This window comes from Budorcas taxicolor, chromosome 4 (genome assembly GCF_023091745.1).
Source record: "Budorcas taxicolor isolate Tak-1 chromosome 4, Takin1.1, whole genome shotgun sequence".
Lineage (NCBI taxonomy): Eukaryota > Metazoa > Chordata > Mammalia > Artiodactyla > Bovidae > Budorcas > Budorcas taxicolor.
This window is the reverse complement of record NC_068913.1, coordinates 14,427,817-14,452,026: the sequence shown is the minus strand read 5'-3', so window position 1 is coordinate 14,452,026 and position 24,210 is coordinate 14,427,817. Positions and strand designations below refer to the sequence as shown.

General features: G+C 43.2%; 1 protein-coding gene across 1 annotated transcript in view; it reads left to right on the top strand.

The window, feature by feature from the left end:
* The window catches only part of PON1 (paraoxonase 1), a 33,787-nt gene that overhangs the window by 7,877 nt on the left and 1,700 nt on the right, over positions 1-24,210 (top strand). The window contains exons 2-8 of the mRNA XM_052638815.1: positions 3,672-3,742; positions 6,466-6,521; positions 7,777-7,945; positions 10,864-10,990; positions 16,970-17,170; positions 18,616-18,697; positions 22,743-22,871. Coding sequence (XP_052494775.1) covers positions 3,672-3,742; positions 6,466-6,521; positions 7,777-7,945; positions 10,864-10,990; positions 16,970-17,170; positions 18,616-18,697; positions 22,743-22,871 — 835 coding nt within the window. The remainder of the gene's footprint in view (positions 1-3,671; positions 3,743-6,465; positions 6,522-7,776; positions 7,946-10,863; positions 10,991-16,969; positions 17,171-18,615; positions 18,698-22,742; positions 22,872-24,210) is intronic.

Here is a 24,210-nt window from a genome sequence, read left to right as displayed (position 1 = left end):
ATATATTCTTGTAGCTTATTTTTCTCATATATAACAGTTTGTACCTCTTCATCTTCTGCCCTTATATTGCCCCTCCCCACCTCCCTCTCCTATTGGTAACCACTAGTTTGTTCTCTGTATCTGTGAGTCGGTTTCTCTCTTGTTATATTCATTCACTTATTTCTTAGATTCCACATGTAAGTGATAATATACAGTATTTGTCTTTCTCTGCCTGACATTTCACTAAGCCTAATACCTTCCAGCTCCATCTATGTTGTTGAAAATGGCAAAATTTCATTAGTTTTCCATGACTGTGTAAAATTCATACATGCACACACACATATACACATTACATCTTTATCCACTGATCTGTTGGTGTGCTTAGGTTGCTTCTGTATCTTGACTATATCTTGGCTATTGTAAATCATGCTGCTACGAACACTGAGGTGCATGTATCTTTTCAACTAGTGTTTGCATTTTCTTTGTACATATATGCAACTGTGGAATTGCTGGGTCGTATGGTAGTTCTTTTAGTCTTTTGAGGAACTTCCATTCTGTTTTCCACAGTGGCTGTACCAATTTATATTCCCACCAACAGTGAAATCATTTCATTTCAGTCTCTCAGTCACTGTGTCTGAGTCTTTGCAACCTCATGAACTGCAGCTTGCCAGGCGTCCCTGTCCATCACCAGCTCCTGGAGTTCACCCAAACCCATGTCCATTGAGTCGGTGATGCCATCTGACCATCTCATCCTCTGTCGTCCCCTTCTCCTCCTGCCTTCAATCTTTCCCAGCATCAGGGTCTTTTCAAATGAGTCAGCTCTTCGCATCAGGTGGCCAGAGTATTGGAATTTCAGCTTCAACATCAGTCCTTCCAGTGAACACCCAGGACTGATCGAATTTAGGATGGACTGGTTGGATCTCCTTACAGTCCAAGAGATTCTCAAGAGTCTTCTCCAACACCATAGTTCAAAAGCATCAATTCTACAGCACTCAGCTTTCTTTATAGTCCAACTGTCACATCCATACATGACCACTGGAAAAACCAGAGCCTTGACTAGACAGACCTTTGTTGGCAAAGTAATGTCTCTGCTTTTTAATATGCTGTCTAGGTGGGTCATAACTTTCCTTCCAAGGAGTAAGTGTCTTTTAATTTCATGGCTGCAATCACCATCTGTAGTGATTTTGGAGCCCAGAAAAATAAAGTCAGCCACTGTTTCCTCATCTATTTGCCATGAAGTGATGGGAATGGATGCCACGATCTTAGTTTTCGGAATGTTGAGCTTTAAGCCAACTTTTTCACTCTCCTCTTTCACTTTCATCAAGAGGCTCTTTAGTTCTTCACTTTCTGCCATAAGGGTGGTATCATCTGCATATCTGAGGTTATTGATATTTCTCCTGGCAATCTTGATTCCAGCTTGAGCTTCTTCCAGCCCAGCATTTCTCATGATGTACTCTGCATAGAAGTTAAATAAGCAGGGTGACAATATACAGCCTTTATGTACTCCTTTTCCTATTTGGAACCAGTCTGTTGTTCCATGTCCAGTTCTAACTGTTGCTTCCTGACCTGCATACAGATTTCTCAAGAGGCAGGTCAGGTGGTCTGGTATGCCCATCTCTTTCAGAATTTTCCACAGTTTATTGTTATCCACACAGTCAAAGGCTTCGGCATAGTCAATAAAGCAGAAGCAGATGTTTTTCTGGAACTCTTGCTTTTTCGATGATCCAGCAGATGTTGGCAATTTGATCTCTGCTTCCTCTGCTTTTTCTAAAACCGGCCTGAACATCTGAAATATTGTTCCTTTTTTCCCCAAACCCTCACCATTATTTGTGGGGTTTTTTTTGTATTATCATTATCTTTAAATAAATGAAACAGAATTGAATAGAAACCTTAAGAACGTATAGCATTGATTAGGGGAAGTATCCTTTCACGAACTTTGTTTCAGGTATGTGTGTGGTGTGCTGTGTGTTTCCACCAAATAAAATGCTTTTCCTAAGTGGGTCTTAGTCTGAAAAGTTGATAAAGCTCCAAAGTTTCCCTTTTATTTCTTTACTGCAGACTTTTGTGACTATATATCAAATTTCCATTGTTGGAATACCTTTTTGTTTCTCAGTCATGGAGGCAGATCCCAACTTGCCTTTGAAGTCTGCTTTCCAAGTTCATGTCCATCATTCAGGAACCACCCTCTCCTTGCAGCCAGGCTTTCCTCATCTGTGCCTTCACCTCTGGATCTATAGCATTCAGGCTGGTAAATCTCTACTCCATGCCAATAATGAACCGTGGCTCTTTAACAAAGCTGATTTCTAGAGCTCACTGCTAGCCTCTTAAGCTCAGACCCTATTGGAGGGTGAAAATGCTAGCTAATAACATAGTAGTAGGACTAGTGGGAACATGCTACCCTTTTTTTCTGAATGAAAAGATGGAAGATCAGTCGCCGCCAAATTCGTATTATTTTATACCAGGTTGTTAACAATTTTATTCAAAGTGTCTAGTCATCCCTTCACCCATCCTCTTCCTTCTATGAGAGGACTTCTCCGCCTATCTTTAGTCAAATTAGATTTCTAGGGCTGGTTGGATAAGCATTGCTACTCACTCTGACTATATTGTATCATTGTTGTCCCTGTTCAATCACTAAATAGTGTTGGACTCTTTTCGACCCCATGAACTGCAGCACACTATCCTTAGTGCTCAAAAAAAAAAAAAAAATGTTTATTGTGTAAGTCTCTTGGCTGAGCTAATGTTGTGGTCCTTTTCTTTCAAACGCCACGTCAACAACTCAACAGCTCTGTGCTACGTGCGCAGGCAGCCTGCTGGTGCCTCCTTCTCACCGCTGTTCTTTTTCCCTTGGTCGTTCACTCAGATGTTCCCCAGGAAGTTCATGCATCCTGCTTTACTTGTGTGTGGGTGTGTGTGTGTGCTGTGTCTGTGCACGCATGTGTGCATGTGATGCCTTTAAATATGCTGGCCTTCTGTAGGATTTTCTGAAGCTATAAATCCTTTAAGCACACCTGCATTTTTCAAGTAACACACCTGAAATCAGGCGCCCAGTCCAGGCTTTGGGGCCACACTGGGCAGATGGCCTATCTGTCAGCAGCTCCAAAACATCAAATGGAATCAATTGGACCCAGGTTGTTATTTAACCCAAACGTCCACTTAGGGCTCCTGACATGGGTGATGAAATAGTTCCTGTTCTGAAAGGAACCGAGCCCTGAAAGGACACTGCACATCTTTGTGTATCCACCCAGGGCTTCCCAGGTGGTGTAGTGGTAAAGAATCCACCAGCCAAGAGGAGACCTAAAAGATGCGGGTTCAATCCCTGAGTCAGGAAGAGCCCCTGGAGGAGGGGATGGCACCCCGCTCCAGTACTCTTGCCTGGAGAATCCCATGGACAGAGGAGCCTGGGGGGCTGCAGTCCACAGGGTCACAGAGAGTCGGGCACAACTGAGCACACAGCCATGTCTACCCGCCTCTGGTAAATGCACACTAAACGTTGTGCCCAGGGGCCCGGTGTGTCTGGCCCAGGCCTGGTCTGACAGAATCACTCAGGGACCACTAACCCTGGGGTTGAAACCCAGGCAAAGTTCGGTTAAGGAGAATTTTACTGGCTACTTACTTTTGCAACTTAGTTAAATTTCTGGATAGTTTTATGCATATTGTATTCCTTTTTTTTTTTTTATTTCTTTCTCTTCCAGAGCAAGAATGAACGCTTCCCGAGAAGTAAAATCGGTAGAACTTCCTAACTGTAAATTAATAAAAGGAATAGGTAAGCATTCGAGAGGAGGAAGTATTATCAAATGCGTAAGTATCTGATAATACTCCACTTGAAGTATTACCTTGTGAGTTATTTGATTAATACACCTATTTAATTCTGTTCAAAAATAAAACTACTAGCCAGGAGAGTATTATCAAGTCAACGTGTTAGTCGCGTTAGTCGCTCAGGCGTGCCCGACTCTTTGCGACCCCATGGACTGCAGTCCACCAGGTTCCTCTTGGCGACCCCGTGGACTGCAGTCCACCAGGCTCCTCTTGGTGACCCCGTGGACTGCAGTCCACCAGGCTCCTCTTGGTGACCCCGTGGACTGCAGTCCACTAGGCTCCTCTTGGCGACCCCGTGGACTGCAGTCCACCAGGCTCCTCTGTCCATGAGATTTTCCAAGCAAGGATACTGGAGTGGGTTGCCATTTCCTTCTCCAGGGGATCTTCCCAACCCAGAGATTGAACCAGAGTCTCCTGCATTGCAGGCAGATTCTTTACCGACTGAGCTACAAGGGAAGCCCCCAAGTCAACAGTTAGTTGTAAAAACCAGATTACTTGACCTGTGACTCTACCAACCTGTCATCAAGGGGTCTGACTGCTTTTTGATTATGTGTTTTTGTTTGGTTCATTTAGCAGAAACAGTGGTCAGGAAGCATTTGATTTTATGGTAATATAACCTGAACAGCTGGCAGAGGAGGGACAGAAGGAGAAAGAGTAATGAGTAAAGGGAAAATGTTTATAAAGGCCTCGCACACCTTTGCCAGCACCGCAGGCCTTCTCCTTATACATTTCTCTTTTAATATCTTGGAGGCAAAATTTTCCCAGAAGCTCTCAGTAGATTTCCCCTCAGATCTCATTAGTCAAGAGCTAGACAACGGGCTGGTGCCCTAGCTGCAAAGGAAGCTGGGAAAGTAATTAGGGGGCCTCCTCTGTGGGAGGCAGGCCCCTCAGCAAAGATAAAAAGGACGGGGTAACAGAAGCTGGTAGACAGCCAACAGGGAGGGTTGGAGGACTCAAGTCCCCATCTGGTTTCAACCAACCAGCTTTGTTATTTGAAAACAACTTGTTTGACATTCATGCTTTTGTTGTTTGAGGGTTTGCTTTTTTAGAATCATTTATCTCAGTTGTGGTTAGAAAGGCTAGACCACATGATTTTATGCAGATAGCATCAATTACCTTGGTCAGATATCTTAAATTGCAATCTTTTTTTCTAGAAAACAAGCATGATATTGATATTAAATATCACTGGATATTTGTAAAATGAACATCTCCACTAAAATTAATACCAAAAAATCACATATGTCTTGAGATTGATTGAAATTCAAAAAATTTACATGTATTTAAAGCATAACTAACTTGATGAGTTATTTATTGATGTTTGTAAAGGCATATTCAGAATATGAAATGTATCCTCACTTTAACCAAAGCATTTGAAATTTGCTTATGTTTCCAATAGGGCTTTTCAAAGAGTGTATTTGATTTGGAATGATTAGGTGTCAACATATATGGGGAGTTTACTCTGTGTCTTTAAAAACTGCAAGCTATTTTCAAATTACTATACCTTTTGTACATTTAGTGAATTTCCATGGACTTTAAGAGATTTCAGACTCTGAGGAAAAAGTTCTAGTTCATTAACTAAAACAAATATATTAAGTATAAGTTTTTACCAGTCAGAATGTCTGCGATCAAAAAATCTGCAAGCAATAAATGCTGGAGAGGGTGTGGAGAAAAGGGAACCCTCCTACACTGTTGGTGGGAATGCAAACTAGTACAGCCACTTTGGAGAACAGTGTGGAGATTCCTTAAAAAACTGGAAATAGAACTGCCTTATGACCCAGCAATCCCACTGCTGGGCATACACACCGAGGAAACCAGAATTGAAAGAGACACATGTACCCCAATGTTCATCGCAGCACTGTTTATAATAGCCAGGACATGGAAACAACCTAGATGTCCATCAGCAGATGAATGGATAAGAAAGCTGTGGTACATATACACAATGGAGTATTACTCAGCTGTTAAAAAGAATACATTTGAATCAGTTCTGATGAGATGGATGAAACTGGAGCCGATTATACAGAGTGAAGTAAGCCAGAAAGAAAAACACCAATACAGTATACTAACACATATATATGGAATTTAGAAAGATGGCAATGACGACCCTGTATGCAAGACAGCAAAAAAGACACAGCTGTGTATAACGGACTTTTGGACTCAGAGGGAGAGGGAGAGGGTGGGATGATTTGGGAGAATGGCATTGTAACATGTATACTATCATGTAAGAATCGAATCGCCAGTCTATGTCTGACGCAGGATACTGCATGCTTGGGGCTGGTGCACGGTGATGACCCAGAGAGATGTTATGGGGAGGGAGGTGGGAGGGGGGTTCATGTTTGGGAACGCATGTACACCCATGGTGGATTCATGTCATTGTATGGCAAAACCAAAGCAGTATTGTAAATTAAAATAAAGTAAAAAAAAAAAATCTAAAGTATAAACATGAAAAAAAAAGTATAAGTTTTAAATACACTTTATTATATGAATCTCTAAATTTTTAAATAATCATAGGAATCAATTTGAATACATAAAGGAAACAATGATTTATTCTGAACCTATCAAAGAAGAACTAAATATGTGGCCCCATTTTCAAGTTGGGAGTGATGAAGACAAGGCCCCCTAACTTCCTGCACCAATCTAAACAATCTGTGCTGTCTGTGCTCTTTTTTGAAGAAACTGGCGCTGAAGACCTGGAGATACTTCCCAATGGACTCGCTTTCTTTAGCACCGTAAGTGTTGCCTTTCATTTCCTGTGCTCGGAACCATTTTCTAGGACCAGCAGCTTGCCTTTCATTTCAGCCTTCTTTATACCAATGCCCATCTTCAAATAAAATGAGCGGTGATATGGTTCAAAAGACAACCTGTGTAGACATTCATACTGGTGTTACGATTATGATCGTATGTGTTCTACGCAGGTTTGTATTCCTGTGGATACACTGAGCTCCTGCGTTCCCTTATCTTCCACTGTGACAACTTGAGTCCAGTGAGTTCAAGAACGGCTTCCCGTTCATCTGTCTGTTCCTTGAAGAACATAAGCAGTGTACTCAAATAGCTGCTGACTTGAGTGTGTGTGTGTGTGTGCGCGCGTGCGTGTTCCCCCTCACATATCATTTAGATTTTAATCCTTCTTTTTACACTTTTTGGAATAAGCCGTTTAACTTTAAGATGTTAGTAGGTCATGCCACAATTTCCAAACTTTTGGAAAGAAAAGCCCCCGTGTTGTGAAACTCTCCTGCATACAGATCATTGTGGTAGATGATAAAGCTCAAAAACAAAAGTCATCACCCTAATGAAGGATAACAGAATTGATAGAATACAGTATTCAAGTCATCCAGCCACTGAAAATCCTTTGCTGCCTGTTGTAATTTATTTCATCCAGTTTTCTCCTATGAAGACTGATCGTCCTCTGAAGAGGTATCTTACAAACTTTTTTTTTTTAAGCAAAAGAATATAAATTACCATTAAAACTTACACAGGACCCCACTATCTAAAACAAATAGTAGCTGCGCTATTCTACCTTCAAGCTAAGGAAGGAGTTTCTCCCTGGAGTGATTAGACCCCAACCCTAAACCTTTGTTTCTGAGATGCTTCCATGAAACCTGCCAGGGGATGATCCATAACCCGTGTTCTTCTGTGTTCCTTGCTTATATTACTGAAGCTTGTTAGTAAATGCCTCTTTCGTCTGCTCTTTATTTTTTTTAATCGTCATCATGGGTTGGTAGCTGTGATATTCAGCACACATGCTTTGCAGCTGGTGATGGAAGGGTCTGTGCCCATTATGTGGGGTCGCCTGGGAGCATGTGACTTCCAGAGACCCCCAAGATCTGCTTGCCCAAGCCAGCTAGTAGGCTTGCCATGTGGCTTGCAGCCTGAACCAGACGGTGCTGAACCCATGTGCTGTCTACCACCTCCATCAGCATTTAAAGTATTTGTACAGTAAAAAGTAAAGTATTTGTAAAGTTTTCTCCTCTGTTATTTTATAAGGGATTACGATATCCTGGAGTAAAAAGCTTTGAACCTGATAAGCCTGGAAAAATACTTCTGATGGACATGAACGAAGAGGATCCTACAGTGTTGGAACTGAAGATGACTGGAAGTAACTTTGATGCGTCTTCATTTAACCCTCATGGCATTAGCACATTCACAGATGAAGGTAACGAATTCAATGTCTATTAAAAATAAAACCAAATTAAAAAAAAAAAACAGAAAAATGTTAATGAATGAATATTTCTTTTCATCCAACTAAAGTACAGTCATGAATCATGTTCTCACTCTGGGTTTTAAACTTACCTCCTAGATGAATTAAACATAACCATGTAAATCCTTCAGAATGCTAAAATACTTGAGATTTGCAAATCACCTAATTTTTAAAAATAGCAACATTCACATAATCCCTATAATTACCATAGTAATAATATTCAGCCCTAATAGGAATGAGTTTTTCCATTTTAAACAATTATACAGATCCAGGTGTTTACAACAGCAGACACCTGCAGCCTAGAGATCCACCGCCAGTCACCTTCAACATGTTGCTACCCACTGGTTCCTTTGTTTGTCTTCAGTTTCTCCACAGTTTGACAAATTGCCCCATCCATTATGCTTTCCTCTGATTTCTTCCCTTCTTTTTGCAGCCATTGCCTTGGTCTCTACATTAATTCTCAACCCTGGTTGTGCTCACAAGCACCCAAGAAGTTTTAAAAAGTCTGATGCCCAGGCCCCAGCCCCAGATATTTTGATTCAGTTGGTCTGAGGGAGGCTTGAGTGGGAGTGCTTGTTGCAAGCTCTCCAGCAGATAAGAACGTAAGACCAGGGTTGAGAACCACGCCTATCCCCATGGCCTCCATCAGACAATCCCTTCCTTGGTCCTTGCAGACTTTTCTGCAACGGGGGGACTAAAATTGCTGCCTTGAAAGCCACCAGCAATGTCCGTATTAAGAAACTCTCTCTCGCAGCTCTTCCCCTCCTTCCTTCCCTCTTATTATACTGTTGTCCACTTAGTGGTAAAGAATCTGCCTACAATGCAGGACCCTCAGGAGATCTGGGTTCACTACCTGGGTTGGAAAGATCCCCTGGAGAAGAGAATGGCAACTCATTCAAGTATTCTTGCCTGGAGAATTCCATGGACAGAGGAGCCTGGTGGGCTACAGTCCTTGGGGTCACAAAGAGTCGGACACAACTGAGTGACTAACACAACACCTACAGCCAAATTAAACTCAAAATGTTAAAAAGTAATTCTGCATCCTCTTATCTTCCCTTTTTCATGTTTACTCCATGTGGCTTCCCTTCTTCCATATATATATCTATTGAAATTTATATACATACATATGTATTTCCCTTTCAGTGATTTCTTCACCCATTTGTTAACATTATATTTTATTTTTAAAATATTGTAAGTGCAAAGAAATAGGATGTGGGGTGTGTGCATGCTCTTTTGAATTGAAAAGGGAAAATAACCACATAAATATGATACAGGTCCTCATATAAATTACTTTTGCGTTAGACACTGCTTCATGGATTCCTTTCCCTGACAGTGTATTCAGAGCTGCTTTGTAGTGGCTGTTTGGAATTCTGTGGCATGGGAGAACCATTATACAGTTCATCTGTTGATGGATATTGAGCCTGTTCCCACCTTTATGCTCATTGAAAACGAATGCCAGAATAAACATTCATATGCATGTAGCTTCTGTGACTGCTTATGATAAATTCCTAGAGGTGGATTCTGCTGTGCAAAACATGAATCTGGGTTTTAATCCTCACTTATGGTTGATTTCCACTTCCCATATTCCTCAGCCATCATCAGGGACTTTTGGTACTTCCTGTCAAATTCCTCTCATATCCTTTCCTGCCTTTTCCTGTCAGTAGGGTGAGGCTCCAGGGCTTACTTCCAGGGGACTTTCAACCAAGGAGTATATGACTGTGGATATAGCAGTAATTCAGGCGTGTGGAGAGAAGCAGCGTCCTCCTGATCTAGCCCTTCTTTCCACCTGTCTGGATGACTGCTCCACCCACAGTCATATACTCCCTGGTTGAAAGCCCCTGTAAGTAAGCCCTGGAGCCTCACCCTAAGCCCTGCAAGACTAACCTGGATTCCTGTGTCTGTGGCTTTAATCCTCCCACTCTTTCACCCACTTCTACTCTAACTAACTACAACCTCCAGCTAAGCTCCTGCCTCGGGCCCTTTGCACCTTCTCTTGCTTCCACCTAGAATGCCCTTTCCCCAGATATTCATATAGTTCAGTCTCTCATTTCATTTCAGTATCTGCTTTAGCATCATCTTCTCAGAACTTGCCTGACTCCCGTGAACAAAACATCTCATTACTCTGCATCCCTTTATCTGGTTTTATTTTCCTTCTGTAGCACTTAACACCAATTAAAATAAACATCTGCTTGGCAAGGGGCCTAATGGGAAGTCTCATAGCTGGCTTTTCTGTTCAGATTTCTTTCATTCAACCTCCTAAACGTGACACTATTTTCCTTTAAACACCAATTTGGTCACGTCAAAGCTTTCCAAAGATGCACTGCTTCCGAAGGCAAAGACTATGGTCTAACATCTGATCACTCCTTCTTGACCACTTACACTGGTCTCTTTCATGCCGCAGAGTTGCACCGACTCCTGGAAGCTAAATCCCTTTGATATTATCTCTCAGGTGCTCTTTTTATGGAATTTATCATCTCACGCTGTGTAAATTACACCTGAGCACACCTTCTCTTATTGATATTCTTCTCATCTTTTATCTCTTTTATCTCAGTGCTACATCTTGCTGAGACCATTTGCAGCAGAAAGCTTAATAAGCTCTTTGGAGTTCTAGTGTCAAGGGCTGCTCATTCTAAAGTTGAGGACTTTTTTCCCCCTGTGGAGTCTGGTGGTTTTTAGACTGTCACCGGGTCTTCCTTTAGCCATTTTTCTCTGGAGCAATCACAAATGCTTCTCTCTACAAAGAGATGAAAATATTCCATCTGCCTGACATCCTAAGTACTGGTTGGAGGTGGATAGAAATTGCTTTTTAGAGACAGAGCTGACAGCTGAGAGCTCGGTTAATGTTTCGATTTTTGTTTTTAATCTCTTCTCAGATAATACTGTGTACCTGCTGGTGGTGAGCCATCCAGATTTTAAGTCCACAGTTGAGTTGTTTAAATTTCAAGAAGAAGAAAAGTCGCTTTTGCATCTGAAAACCATCAGACATGAACTTCTGCCTAAGTACTGAGATATGTCATATTCCTATTTTCCTTTAACACCAGGGGATGGTGTGTCTACTTTTAGTGTTTCCTTTTGGCAGGGGTGGGGGGATAATGGCAACTCTCCTTTCTCTTTTTTAAAATTTTAATTTCATTTATTCCTCTTCGAATACTCTTTTCCCTCTTTCTTATTTTTTAAATTATGAAAGTATGATAATACATTTACAGGAGATGAAAGTTACTTAAAGCTCAACATTCAGAAAACTAAGATCATGGCATCCAGTCCCATCACTGCATGGCAAATAGATAGGGAAACAGTGACAGACTTTATTTTGGGGGGCTTCAAAATCACTGAAGATGGTGATTGCAGTCATGAAATTAAAAGACCCTTACTCCTTGGAAGGAAAGTTATGACCCACCTAGACAGCATATTAAAAAGCAGAGACATTACTTTGTCAACAAAGATCTGTCTAGTCAAGGCTATGGTTTTTCCAGTGGTCATGTATGGATGTGAGAGTTGGACTATAAAGAAAGCTGAGCACCAAAGAATTGATGCTTTTGAACTGTGGTGTTGGAGAAGATTCTTGAGAGTCCCTTGGACTGCAAGGAGATCCAACCAGTCCATCCTAAAGGAGATGAGTCCTGGGTGTTCATTAGAAGGACTGATGCTGAAGGTGAAACTCCAATACTTTGGCCACCTGATGTGAAGAACTGACTCATTGGAAAAGACCCTGATGCTGGGAGGGATTGGGGGAAGGAGGAGAAGGGGATGACAGAGGATGAGATGGTTGGATGGCATCACTAACTCAATGGACATGAGTTTGAGTGGGTAATGGACAGGAAGGCCTGGCGAGCTGTAGTCCATTCATGACTAAATGACTGAACTGAACTCAACTGAAAGTTACATATAGTTTCACTGTATATTATTAATACAATTATTTTTTAAGTGGGTAAATTAAGACTTTTAGTTGGAGTTTCAATATCAAACTCTCAAAAATTAATAAAATGAATAGACAGAAAAGTGGAAGGATATAGTAGACCTGGAAAGCACCATGAGCCAATTCAACACAATTAAGATTTATACAATTTTCACATAACAGTTTATACAATTTTCACTATCCAAGTTCCCATAGACTGTAAATGAGGGCGACTCTCCTTTCTGATGAGCATAAACTCCCCCAGATAGATGTTCATTCACAGAAACTTTTGAGGACTCAAGCTCCAGAGAAGACACCCCTCCTCTTCCTCCCTCCTTTCTCAGGTTGGCTGGATGCTGGTTTATGCCCCCTCGTCCCAGAGAATGTTCCTTTATGCTTTTACCAGTAAAGTGCTCTGCTCTTCTGCAGAACCAGACTTAGTATCTCAAACCCAAACTGGTTTCATGGACAAATTTCACCTCTTGAGCTTATCTGTTCTTGATATTTACAGTGAAAGTTGTAATTGTACGTGTTTCTAAGAAACGCAAACCCAAGAGGAGATCTGTGATCCCGTGCCTCTAAGACCTCCCAGCGCTGCTTCTCCTGCGGGTCATTTGCACAGGATTCCTGAAACAGCAGCTCTGTGGTTAACAGCCAGCTCCATCCCAGCTTCCTGCACAGCACAGCGTCTAGAGAAAGGAAACACACGCAGATCCCTGATCCCAACACAAAACTGACATCCTCACTTGCCTTTGTTGTCGTTTAGTCGCTAAGTCATGTCTGACTCTTTGCGACCCCATGGACTGTAGCCCTCCAGGCTCGTCTGTCCACGGGATTCTGCAGGCAAGAATACTCGGGTGTGTTGTGGTTTCCTTCTCGAGGGGATCTTCTCAGCCCAGGGATGGAACTCACGTCTCCTGCATCGCAGGCAGGTTCTTTCCTGCTGAGCCACTAGGGAAGCCCTGTTTATGAGGTAATGATGGATTTCAGAAAATAATTTGACACTATCTTCCCACACAGTTTTTATCCTCTAATCATTATGGTCTTTTTAGATTCTTAACCTCTATTTGAATAATTTACCTGCAGAACTCAATTATCTCAGAATGTGTAAATCTGGATTTCTTTTAAACCATGTAGCAGAGCACCTGCTCAGTGTTATCAGGGCTCCTTCCTCTCTTGCCTTACCCGATGGGGCTGAAGCTGAGGAAATTGAGACTGCAAGAAATCAGGCTACTGGATGAAGGCAAATTAGCCAGTTGGTGACCATTACAAACTACCGCCCAGGTCTTCATCTGCATGAAAGTTCAGAGAACAGCTTTTGGTGGGAGAGTTTGTTCATACCTTCATTCAACAAATATATTTTGGAAAGAGAATGAGGACACCGAGTGTCTGGAGACTGTGCCAAATACCGAGATCTAAATGAGGGCAAAGTGTGTGGACTAGAGAAGCCGGACTAATGGTAGAAATGATGGTGAGAATAAAAGCTGAATGAGATTCCGCTATAACTCAGGTGGTGCAATAGCCAATTTAACAGATTATTTCATCAGCTTTTTACAAGAATGTTCTTAATTAGGTTTTACTACTATACCATATTAAATTTAAACCAAATGAAGCCTGGGGACACTGCTTCGGGGGGCACTGTCAGTAAATGACACACTGGAATTTTAATCCTGGAGTCTGGAGCTTGAGTCTGGAGCTTCTGCTTTGAGTCGCTATGAAATAGCGAAACTTATTTTCTTTCTTTTACCATCTAACCTTGGAAATCTTAGTTTTGTCCAATTTCCTAGGGTTAGGGCTTTCTTTTTTCTTTTGTTGTTGTTGTTCAATCACTCAGTCGTGTCCAACTCTTTGTGACCCCATGGACTGCAGCACGCCAGCCTTCCCTGTCCTTTATTATCTCCTGGAGTTTGCTCAAACTCATGTCTACTGAGTTGGTGATGCCATCCAGCCATCTCATCCTCTGTCGCCCTCTTCTCCTCCTGCCCTCAATCTTTCCCAGCATTTTTCAGGGTCTTATCCAAGGAGTCAACTCTTCCCATCAGGTGGCCAAAGTATTGGAGCTTCAGCTTCAGCATCAGTCCTTCTAATGACTATTCAGGGTTGATTTCCTTTAGGATGGACTAGTTTGATCTCCTTGCTGTCAAAGGGACTCTCAAGAGTCTTCTCTAGCACCACAGTTTGAAAGCTTCAATTCGGTGCTCAGCCTTCTTTATGGTCCAACTCTCATATCCGTACATGACTACTTGCAATCGCAAATCCATTGATCTTTGGCAATACAGAACCAAACTATAGTTAGTATCCCAATTAACTAAAATTCTGCTCTCCCGACCCAAGGGTTAGCTGTGTATATTTTTCTCTTTGTATTCGATGGTTGTTGATGTGGCTGTCTATAGCATTAATGGGCTTCCCTGGTGGCTCAGATGGTAAGGAATCTTGCCTGCACTGTGGGTAGGCCCAGGTTTGACCCCTGGGTTGGGAAGATCCCCTGGAGAAGGGAATGGCAACCCATCCCAGGATTCTTGCTTGGAGAATTCCATGGACAGGGGAGTCTCGTGGGCCATGGTACATGGGGTCACAAAGAGTCAGATACAACTGAGCGACTAATACAACAACAGCAATGGAATAGCGTTAATATTCCAATGACTAATCTATTATCATAGAACAGGTTATTAATAAGAATATTATTGGTCATCACTGATCATGTACTATATGCCAGGCATTGTGCCAAGGTCTTTGATTTGTTATTTCATTTTATTCATACCCCAACCTTCCAAAATAGGGACAGGCTCAGAGCATACTGACACGCCATGGCCGCATACCGTGTTGAGAACAAGCAATAAATGGAGGATTCAAATGGAGCCCATCAGATTTCAAAGCTATGACTCTAAACCTTTCTGCTCTGCTCTCTTTTTAAAATGAAAAACAGCAAAGGGTTAAAAAAATACTAATTCCATACATTTGCCTTTAAAAAAGAAAAGAAAAAAAAACCATCTTTGCAAGCTTCTGCCTGAAGCCCATACAGACTAATCCTAAATCCCTAGACCCCCTTTCTCATATAGGAACAGTGGTTACCATTGATGGAGGCTTTGTGAGTGGCAGGCTTACTGCAGAGCAGACGGCAGGCATTGTCTCATTGTAATTCTCACTGCAACACCACACATGAAGCTGCTGACCCTTAGTCTTATGCTAATGAGTTGTATGACTTTGGGAAAATCATTTAACCTCTCTTTGCAGATGAGAAAACTGAGGCTCTGTATGCTTATCAAAGATGCCCAGGAGCCTGGGTCGGCGTCAGAGCTGATGTGCTGGGCCGTGACGCCCTCTGCAGTGGAGCTGAGATAATTCCGTCCTGGATAATGGCCCAGAGGAACTTCTGTCACCTCAATCAGCACAGAATGACTCACTTATGTGCTCACTGTTGTACCTATTAAAGCAGAAAAATAGACTCATATAGCTTAGATTTTCAGTAACACAGAGAGAATCAAAATCAGAACAACAGCAACAAAAAATGCCACCACATCCTATTTCTGAGTGTTCTCGCTCATGGGTGTTTCACTCTGGTTAGAATCATGAAACTTTACAGCTGAAAGTGACCCTGTAAGTCTGGAAGGTAGACCAGTCCATCTCCTCCTTTTTTTTTTTTAAACAGATAAGTAAACTGAGGCCCTGGCATGTCAAATGATTAACTTTCCCTAGATCACACAGCTAATAGTAGCAGTTCAGTTCAGTTCATTTCAGTCGCTCAGTTGTGTCTGACTGTTTACAACCCCATGGACTGCAGCACGCCAGGCTTCCCTGTCCATCACCAATTCCCGGAGCCTACTCAAATTCATGTCCATTGAGTCAGTGATGCCATCCAACCATCTCATCCTCTGTTTTCCCCTTCTCCTCCTGCCTTCAATCTTTCCCAGCATCAGGGTCTTTTCCAATGAGTCAGTTCTTTGCACCAGGCGGCCAAAGTATTGGAGTTTCAGTTTCAACATCAGTCCTTCCAACGAATATTCAGTCCATCCTTGATGGACTGGTTGGATCTCCTTGCAGTCCAAGGGACTCACAAGAGTCTTCTTCAACACCACAGTTCAAAAGCATCATTTCTTCAGTGCTCAGCTTTCTTTATGGTCCAACTCTCACATCCATTCATGACTACTAGAAAAACCAAATCTTTGACTAGATGGACCTTTGTTGGCAAAGTAATGTCTCTGTCTAGGTTAGTCATAGCTTTTCTTCCAAGGAGTAAGTGTCTTTTAATTTCATGGCTGCAATCACCATCTACAGTGATTTTGGAGCCCAAGAAAAGAAAGTCTCTCACTGTTTTCATTGTTTCCCCGTCTATTTCCCATGAAGTGATGGGACCAGATGCCATGACCTTAGTTTTCTGAATGTCGAGTTTTAAGCCAACTTTTTCACTCTCCTCTTTCACTTTCATCAAGAGGCTCTTTAGTTCTTCTTCACTTTCTGCCGTAAGGGTGGTGTCATCTGCATATCTGAGGTTATTGATATTTCTCCTAGCAATCTTGATTCCAGCTTGTGCTTCATCCAGCCTAACATTTCGCATGATGTACTCTGCATACAAGTTAAACAAGCAGGGTGACAATGTACAGCCTTGTACTCCTTTCCCGATTTGGACCCAGTCTGTTGTTCCATGTAGCATAGCTGTAACTAAAAAGCGAGTCTCAAGATTGCTGGGTTTTCTCCCACTGCCTGGTGCTGCCTTGAACTGCTCTATATGAGCATAAACAAATGTGGCCTGGATAATGATTCCTGGACTAATTTAATGTCTGTGGAGTTTAGTCTGTCTATACACACACACACACACCCCAGAGCACTTTTTTCCATGATACAGTTAATAGGTTTTTTCTGTTCCGTTGCTGTAATGACCTCTTAGGGTTTCCTCGGGTGATTACTGTCTTGGAGGGTTGTGTAGGCGGGACTGATTGCACATAATCCTGGGCTGTACCAGTTGTCGTGCAGGCTCCATCGCACAGCCTGATTTCACGAGTATGCATTCATGAGCGCCAACGTATAAGCTTGTCAGGTTCTGTGCCGTCACCTGCCTGAGTCACATGTGTGTGTTTCAATTGCAGTTTGAATGACCTTGTTGCTGTGGGCCGTGAACACTTCTATGCCACCAACGATCACTATTTTGTGGACCAGTACATGAGATCCTGGGAATTATATTTGGGTCTAGCATGGTCAAATGTTGTTTACTACAGTCCAGATGACGTTCGAGTGGTGGCCAGTGGATTTGATTTAGCTAATGGAATCAGCATGTCACCTGACCACAAGTACGTGAACACCTTAAAATACCACGTTTGTCCCTAGATTCTCATTTGAATCTAAATATGCTCATATTTAGAGCATATTCATCTTCTGAAAAAGGGGATACATTCTAGCATGTTGTCCCAGTAAAAAGAAATTGGGGAAAATGTAAAATATCTTAATTTCCAGGGGATAAAATATATCAAATCATAATTTACTGTTTTGTGAAGGCATACTCTTTTAAGGTTTCCCAGGTGGTGCAGTGTTAAAGAATCCGCCTGCCAATGCAGGAGACACGAGAGACTCGGGTTCGATCGCTGAGTTGGGAAGATCCCCTGGAGGAGGGCGTGGCAACCCACTCCAGTATTCTTGCCTGGAGAATCCCATGGGCAGAGGAGCCTGGGGGGCTAGTTCATGGGGTCACAAGAGCTGGATGCAAATGAACAACTGAGCGTGCATACTCTTTTAAATTCCTTTGTGAGGGGAGTGCATTTCAAGAGGGGGTACATACAAAAAACATTTAGTATGGTTTTGCCTGCTTTGAAGGAAGATTTTTGACTGTATCATGAGATTAACAATTTATGGGTATGTTTATATCCATAGCGCTGGTTTGTGACTTGACAGAAAGTTTGTACCAAAATGTAAATCAAGCCACTGCTTCCTTCATCTAGAAGTGTTACTATGGGGAAAAGTCAGCTTCATAAGTATGCTTAGTGATGTAGTTGATTCTTGTTATTTTCTGGTGGTCATTCTGAAACAATTCACAGACCAACACTGGGTCTGGGGACCACACTTTGATAAGACTGGTGTATGTATAAAATCCTCCTCATCTCCTATCATTAAGCATTTGTAACATACTTAGAGGCTTAGTAACATATTCAGAGGGTAGTAACTTATATAGAGAAAGCAGAACACTTTTCAGTTACTCATATCATCTCCTGGTCTTCAAAGATAGCAGATAATCACGCAGTCATTTCCCTCTTTGTTCTGGGAGGCCCTGTGCTTAGACTGCCAGAGATCTTTATGATGAATGTGACACTGTCCTCACGTAGAGGGGAGGGAGTCTTCTCTTAGATCCAGGCCAAGCGCTTGTCTTCTCTTATATTTTCTGTGGCCTAAAACAAGAGGATGCAATGCAGAACCCAGCGCTTGCCATTATGTTGACCAACCAAGAAAAGCGATGTCGCGCTTTTGCTGGCAGATGCTGAGAACTGGCATTAGAGTTAAGTTCCTTGACTATTAGTGAGGGCCAACTAGTTTCCCATCTTTTGAAATAACTTTTCAGGGATTCAAACTCCCCCGTGTGCTGTCAACTCATTGAGTTCCTTCAGAATCCGGTGTGTTTGGAGACAGCTTCCGTTTTCCAGGCTCTAAGCAAAGTTCTCCCCCAGGAAGGGTTATTATGCCCTCATGGTAACCTTCTGAATTGTTTCCCTTCATGGGCTTTGATGTAGCTCTTTCTTCTTTGAAGGTATGTCTATATAGCTGAATTGCTGGCTCATAAGATTCACGTGTATGAAAAGCATGCTAATCGGACTTTAACTCCATTGAAGGTAAGATGTATTAACATTATAAGTTTGTGGGGTGATAACTAGATTCTAATTGATTTGTGAGATTAGAAGTGAGGAAGAAGGATTGTCTAATCGGAGTGGGAGAGAACCAGTTTTTCACTCCTTTTTAGGAGGCATCCGCGGCGTCGGGACTTGTTCACTTTTGCTCAGCGGAAAGTGGGAAGCGGCAGACCGTCTGTGCAACTTTGATTCTCTCTGTTCTAGACAATGTCCGGCTTGGAAGTTTGTTCTTCACTTCCCTCTTCCCTCCCCTCTCCCTTCCTCCTTCCCTCCTTCCCCTCTTTCCTCCTCCATGTTGATGGAACAGACAAGAGCCTCAGCTTGCACACAGCAGCACTCAGCACAGCATTTACAAAGCCCGGGCACCGGGTGGTCACATCACCGCCTCTCTCCAACCTTCGCCCCTGCTGCTGAGCCGCTCGTGCCTGAGCATTTCTGGAACTCTCCTGGCAGTGTCCTTCCTCAGGATGGGGCGCTTGTCCCGCTGCTCAGGTATTCTTCCTCCAGGTCTTCACGCCCCTCTCCTTCACATCTTTCCAGATTTCCCTAAAATGTCACTTCAGCGAGGCCTTCCCTGGCTGCCTAAATCTTAACTCACAACTCTGCCTCTCCCTAGACAAACGCGCGTGCACACACACACCCTTCCTATCTCTTCTATGGCTTTATTTTTTTCCCTTCAGCATCCTTTGCTAACACGTTTCACATTCATATTTTCCTTCTGCTCCCCAGTGTCTGTCTGCCCGTCCCACTAGGGTATAAGTACCATAGGACGGATACTTTCTCTGTGTGTTCCAGGGACAGTCCCCACACCCAGTAGGCACTCAACAAATTAATTGTTAAATTAACAAGCCGGGGCTGGGCATTCTTCAGGGATTCATCTCTACCTGTACCAATTCTGATCCACTCTGAAGGTTTGGATCAAAAGGGGCAAAAACACAAGGAGCAGAAAGAAGAAGTATGTGTAAAGCAGAGCATCATGAAAGTGATGCTTTTGGAAAGACGCAGAGGTCCCTCTCCCCGGCCAGCACCGCCCACGGCACTGTGAAGCACGGTCACCTGTGACTGTGCCCATCAGCGTGTATCAGGGACCATCGTGAGGGGCTTTATTCCGAGAAAATTGCCTTGAAACCACATCAAATGTAATATCATGTTTGACATTAAAAATCATTGACAGGGCTGTGACAGTTTGGTATTTGCTGCAGTAAAATGGAATTTCACACACTCAGACTGGCTGAAGGGATAAAAACAAATTGTGGTTATCACAATAGATGCTTCTGCAAATTGAAACTTAAAGGATTTTGTAAGACTAAAACCCCATCCAAAGTACATGCAACAGCGAACGATAAAGGTGCTACTCCTGTCGACTGAGGGCAAAGTTTATTTCAGGTGTGGCTCCATTGCTGGCAGAAAATCCTGCTGGTGTCCTGACACAATGATTCAGGTGAGATGCCCCTCTCCTCAGCTAGGTGATGTCATTCTTTTCTTGGAGGTCATGTTAATCAAGCCCAGTTGATTACTACTGGAGTGCCAAGAAATTTGACAAACCAGCTGGGTTGTTATTAGAATTTGTGATGAAATGTGGATGGGTCTGTGGCCTAAGTGTAGTGTAGACATGGAATGAAATATTACTCAGCCCTGGAAAGGAACAGAGTGATTCATGCTAGAACACCAATGAATTTGAAGACATGCTAGGTGAAGTTATTATGCTAAGAATACTTAGCATAAAAGTCCTTAAGCTAGACACAAAAGGACAAATGTTCTATGATTCCACTTATATGTGGTACCTAGAAGAGGCAAATTTGTAAGGAGAGAGTAGGACAAGGGTGACCTGGGGATGGGGAAGGGAGGAATGGGGAGCTACTGGGTACAGCTTCTGTTTGGGATGATGAAAGGGTCTGGAAATGGAAGGTGGTGGATTCATGACATTTTGAATGTACCTGATGCTACTGAGTTGTACACTGAAAAATGGTTAAAGTGACCAGTTTCATGTTATGCGTATTTCACCACAGTAAAAATGATCCCTTCTTCAAAACATGTTCCAAGACACAGTCAATGAATTAGTCTCACTTCAGTGAGTTCCAGTTCTCTAAAAACTGGGATGTTTGTTAATAGAGGATACCGTTCTCCCCAAAGAGAATCATTTATTAAGTTTCCTTGACCAAGGAATGCAAAGTTTCCACTGGACTTTGTGGAAGTGTGACCCATGGTCTGTACCTGCGTTTTGGTGAGTTGGTATTGCTGGGAATCATGGATTTGCAAGGGAAGAGTTTACTGCTGAGGCCAAGATGGGCTCCCTGTTGGACCGTCCAGCTCTTGCTGGTGCCCGTGGCAGGAGCTTGTTACTGGTGTGAAGAATGAATGGGACCCTCGGCTTCTGGGTCCTTCTCCCACTCTCACTGCCTACCCTCATCTCTGCAAGTTTTTATCTGCTGTGGAATTCACTGGTTGGCCATGACCCCTTCCAAAGATAGTAGCAGCGCCCCGAGACAAACATTTTCCTCACAGAAAGATGCACCGATTTGCAGGGCAATAGGGCAGGGATGTAGAGAACCAACATGCGGATGCAGTGAGAAGGGGAGGGTGGGACGAATTGAGAGAGGAGCTCTGACTTACCTGTGCTACCCTGTGTGACACAGCCAGCTGGTGGGAACCTGCTGGAAAGCGCAGGGAGCTCAGCTCAATGCTCTGTGATGAGCTAGAGGTGTGGGACGGCAGCTGGGGGTGAGAGGGAGGCTCAAGAGGGAGGGGATAATACACACGTGCACACACTCACCCCCCCCCCCACACACACACACATATCTCCTCCCTATAGATAGATAGATAGATAGATAGATAGCTGATTCACTTCATTATACAGCAGAAACTAACACAACATTGAACAGCAATTATGCTCTGATTTAAAAAAAAGGAATTTAATGTATCAGCCTAGAATGCCTGACACTGGGGTAGATGGGGTTTGGGGATGGAAAAGACTTGGAGATGATTTTGGCCAGAGAACATTTACTCCACCACGTCCCTTGGCCAAATGTGCCTGTTTCCAGGGTAGGAATGAGTTACGGCACTGCATGAAGGTGAAAAGGATGCCCCTTAGCATCCTTGTCCCTCACGGCCAGGTGCGGAGAGCTCTCGTTCTGAGGAAAGCACAGGGTTCCCACAGTTGTCTGACCATGCTCTGGCCTTTGCAATGAGTTGCCGCCCGTTATTCCAGGCTCTCTGGGCACTGAGGTCTGCTGGCCTCTGTTTGAGGCACATGGTAGAGATTGTTTATCCAACTGAGAGTTAGAGGTAGGCAAATAGATGTGATTTCTCCCCAGTAGAAGGCAGCCAAGATGATGAATGACGGGATTAAGAATCTCTGGTATTATTTATGATCCTGGTACAAAGCCGGGACAGCAATCTGTGCAGTCAACACATGCTCGCAACTTATATTTAGAAAATAAACAGCAGAAGAACAGGGAGTCGAATAACATCAGGAAGCTGAAGAAGAAAGTTTTCCTCAACTTCAAGGCACAAATTAGACCCCGGGTGACCATTTCTGCTCTGGCTGCACAGCCTATGATTAGCCATTAAAGAAGCGCCTACACTTCACTGATGCTCTCATCAGAAATGAATCCACATTTCCTGGTTGTTTTCAGAATGCTTATAAAAATATCATTTGCACATGCTGCTTTAGAAGGAACTGTTTTATGCTGCACTGAGAAACATTTTTTTTCACTTTCGGTTTTAAGTTCATGCACAGATGTTAGTCCAAATGCTTTCATATCACTTTTAATAGTTTTTTCTTGTGTTTTTCTGATCTTCCCCTTCCCTCGTGTTCTAGAAAATGGCAAAATACTAACACAGATGGAGAGCTAGAGGAATTCCCTGAGTGCTAGTGAGATGGGTCAGGGGAGCAGACATGTCTCATCCCTGGAGCAGGTGTATGGTGCCCAAGGACGCCACGATAGCTTTCTCTAATGTATTGCTCCATCTCCTCTCAAGTTTTCTGTTGCTTGTTTTCTTTCTCCCTGTGGTTCTAATCTACAAGTCTCTGGACTGTGACACGCTCGTGGATAACATATCCGTGGACCCTGTGACAGGGGACCTGTGGGTTGGCTGCCACCCCAATGGCTTGAAAATCTTCTCCTATGACCCAGAGAATCCTCCTGGATCAGAGGTTAGTTTGAGGAAAGAATCATATCAGTGCCCTCATTCCCAGCTAGCTTTCTGTTGAAAACATAAATTTCAATTATATGTGCAAATAAAAGGGAGACGTGGATAGATGACCTAAATTATCAGATAAAGATGGAATTTGACTTTGGGAGGCATTTGAGACAGAGTCTAGGTGGAGACAGATGGTACCTGTAAACTGGGTGATTTGGGAGGTTTAATGAGGGCGCTATGTACAGGGGTGTGGGCACAGGTGGGGAAATGAACGGGGAAGGGTAACGTGGTACCCCAGGGCTACCATGGGAGGTAGGCATGGTTACCAGAGCTGTGTGTGGAGAGGGTGCTGGGAGGGAACCTGACCTCTGGTTGAGGGATGGAGCCAACCAGATGCGGTCATGGCCCCACATGGGGTGGGGGTGTGAGGGGCGGCAAACATTCCGCCTGCTTCTCAGTCTGCCCATCCCTCTCTGCTGCTGCTTCCTGTCAACCTTTACTGGGAGGTGGAGGGAGCCCTGAGCAGGCTCTGGAAAGGCTGAGCGGAGTGGAGGATGAGTCTGGAGGGCTGGGTTAGGACAGCCAGCCCTGGATTGGGCTCCATATCTTTATTTCAGTAGTGAGTTTCTCCAATTTGGCCATTCACAATAGTTTAAAAAATGTAACAGACCACATTGTTATGGTCTTAATGTGTGTGTTACCTGCCTTCCTGTTCAACACCCTTTTCCTGCGTGCCAGTGCCTTTGCCAGTTCATATAATAGAGCAGCTGCAAAGCAGAGACGCCATCCCCTCCAAACCTTCCAGGCAGATGGGAACAGGAATCCTTGCAGGGAAGATCTGAGCTTGAAAGACCTCTTCTGTCTTAGTTTTAGTACCCACAGACCCTAGTCACGTCATCAGTCTCGTTCTCAGTGGATTATTTTGACAGTGCAACCAGGAACTTGAAACTCCCTTTGCCATGAGCATTTGAATGTCTACTGTGACTTAACGAGGGTTTTCTAGTCGGTTTTCAGTTTGTACTAATTATGCTGGCTATTTACATCAAGTACACATACTTTTTGGCATGGTTTACTGTTATGTATTCTTTTTAAGGGGCTCCCTTGGAGGAGGAAATGGCACCCCACTCCAGTATTCTTGCCTGGAGAATCCCACGGACAGAGGAGCCTGGGGGGCTCCAGTCCATGGGGTTGCAGAGTTGGACATGACTGAGCAACTGAGCACGCATTCTTTTTAAAGCTTTAGGAGTCAGTCTCATTCCACCCTTCACCCCTAAAAAAATTTTTTTAAGCCTGTGTCTCTTGGATAAGAAACAAAAGCCAAATATGTATTTCCAATTACATGTGGGCCCTTC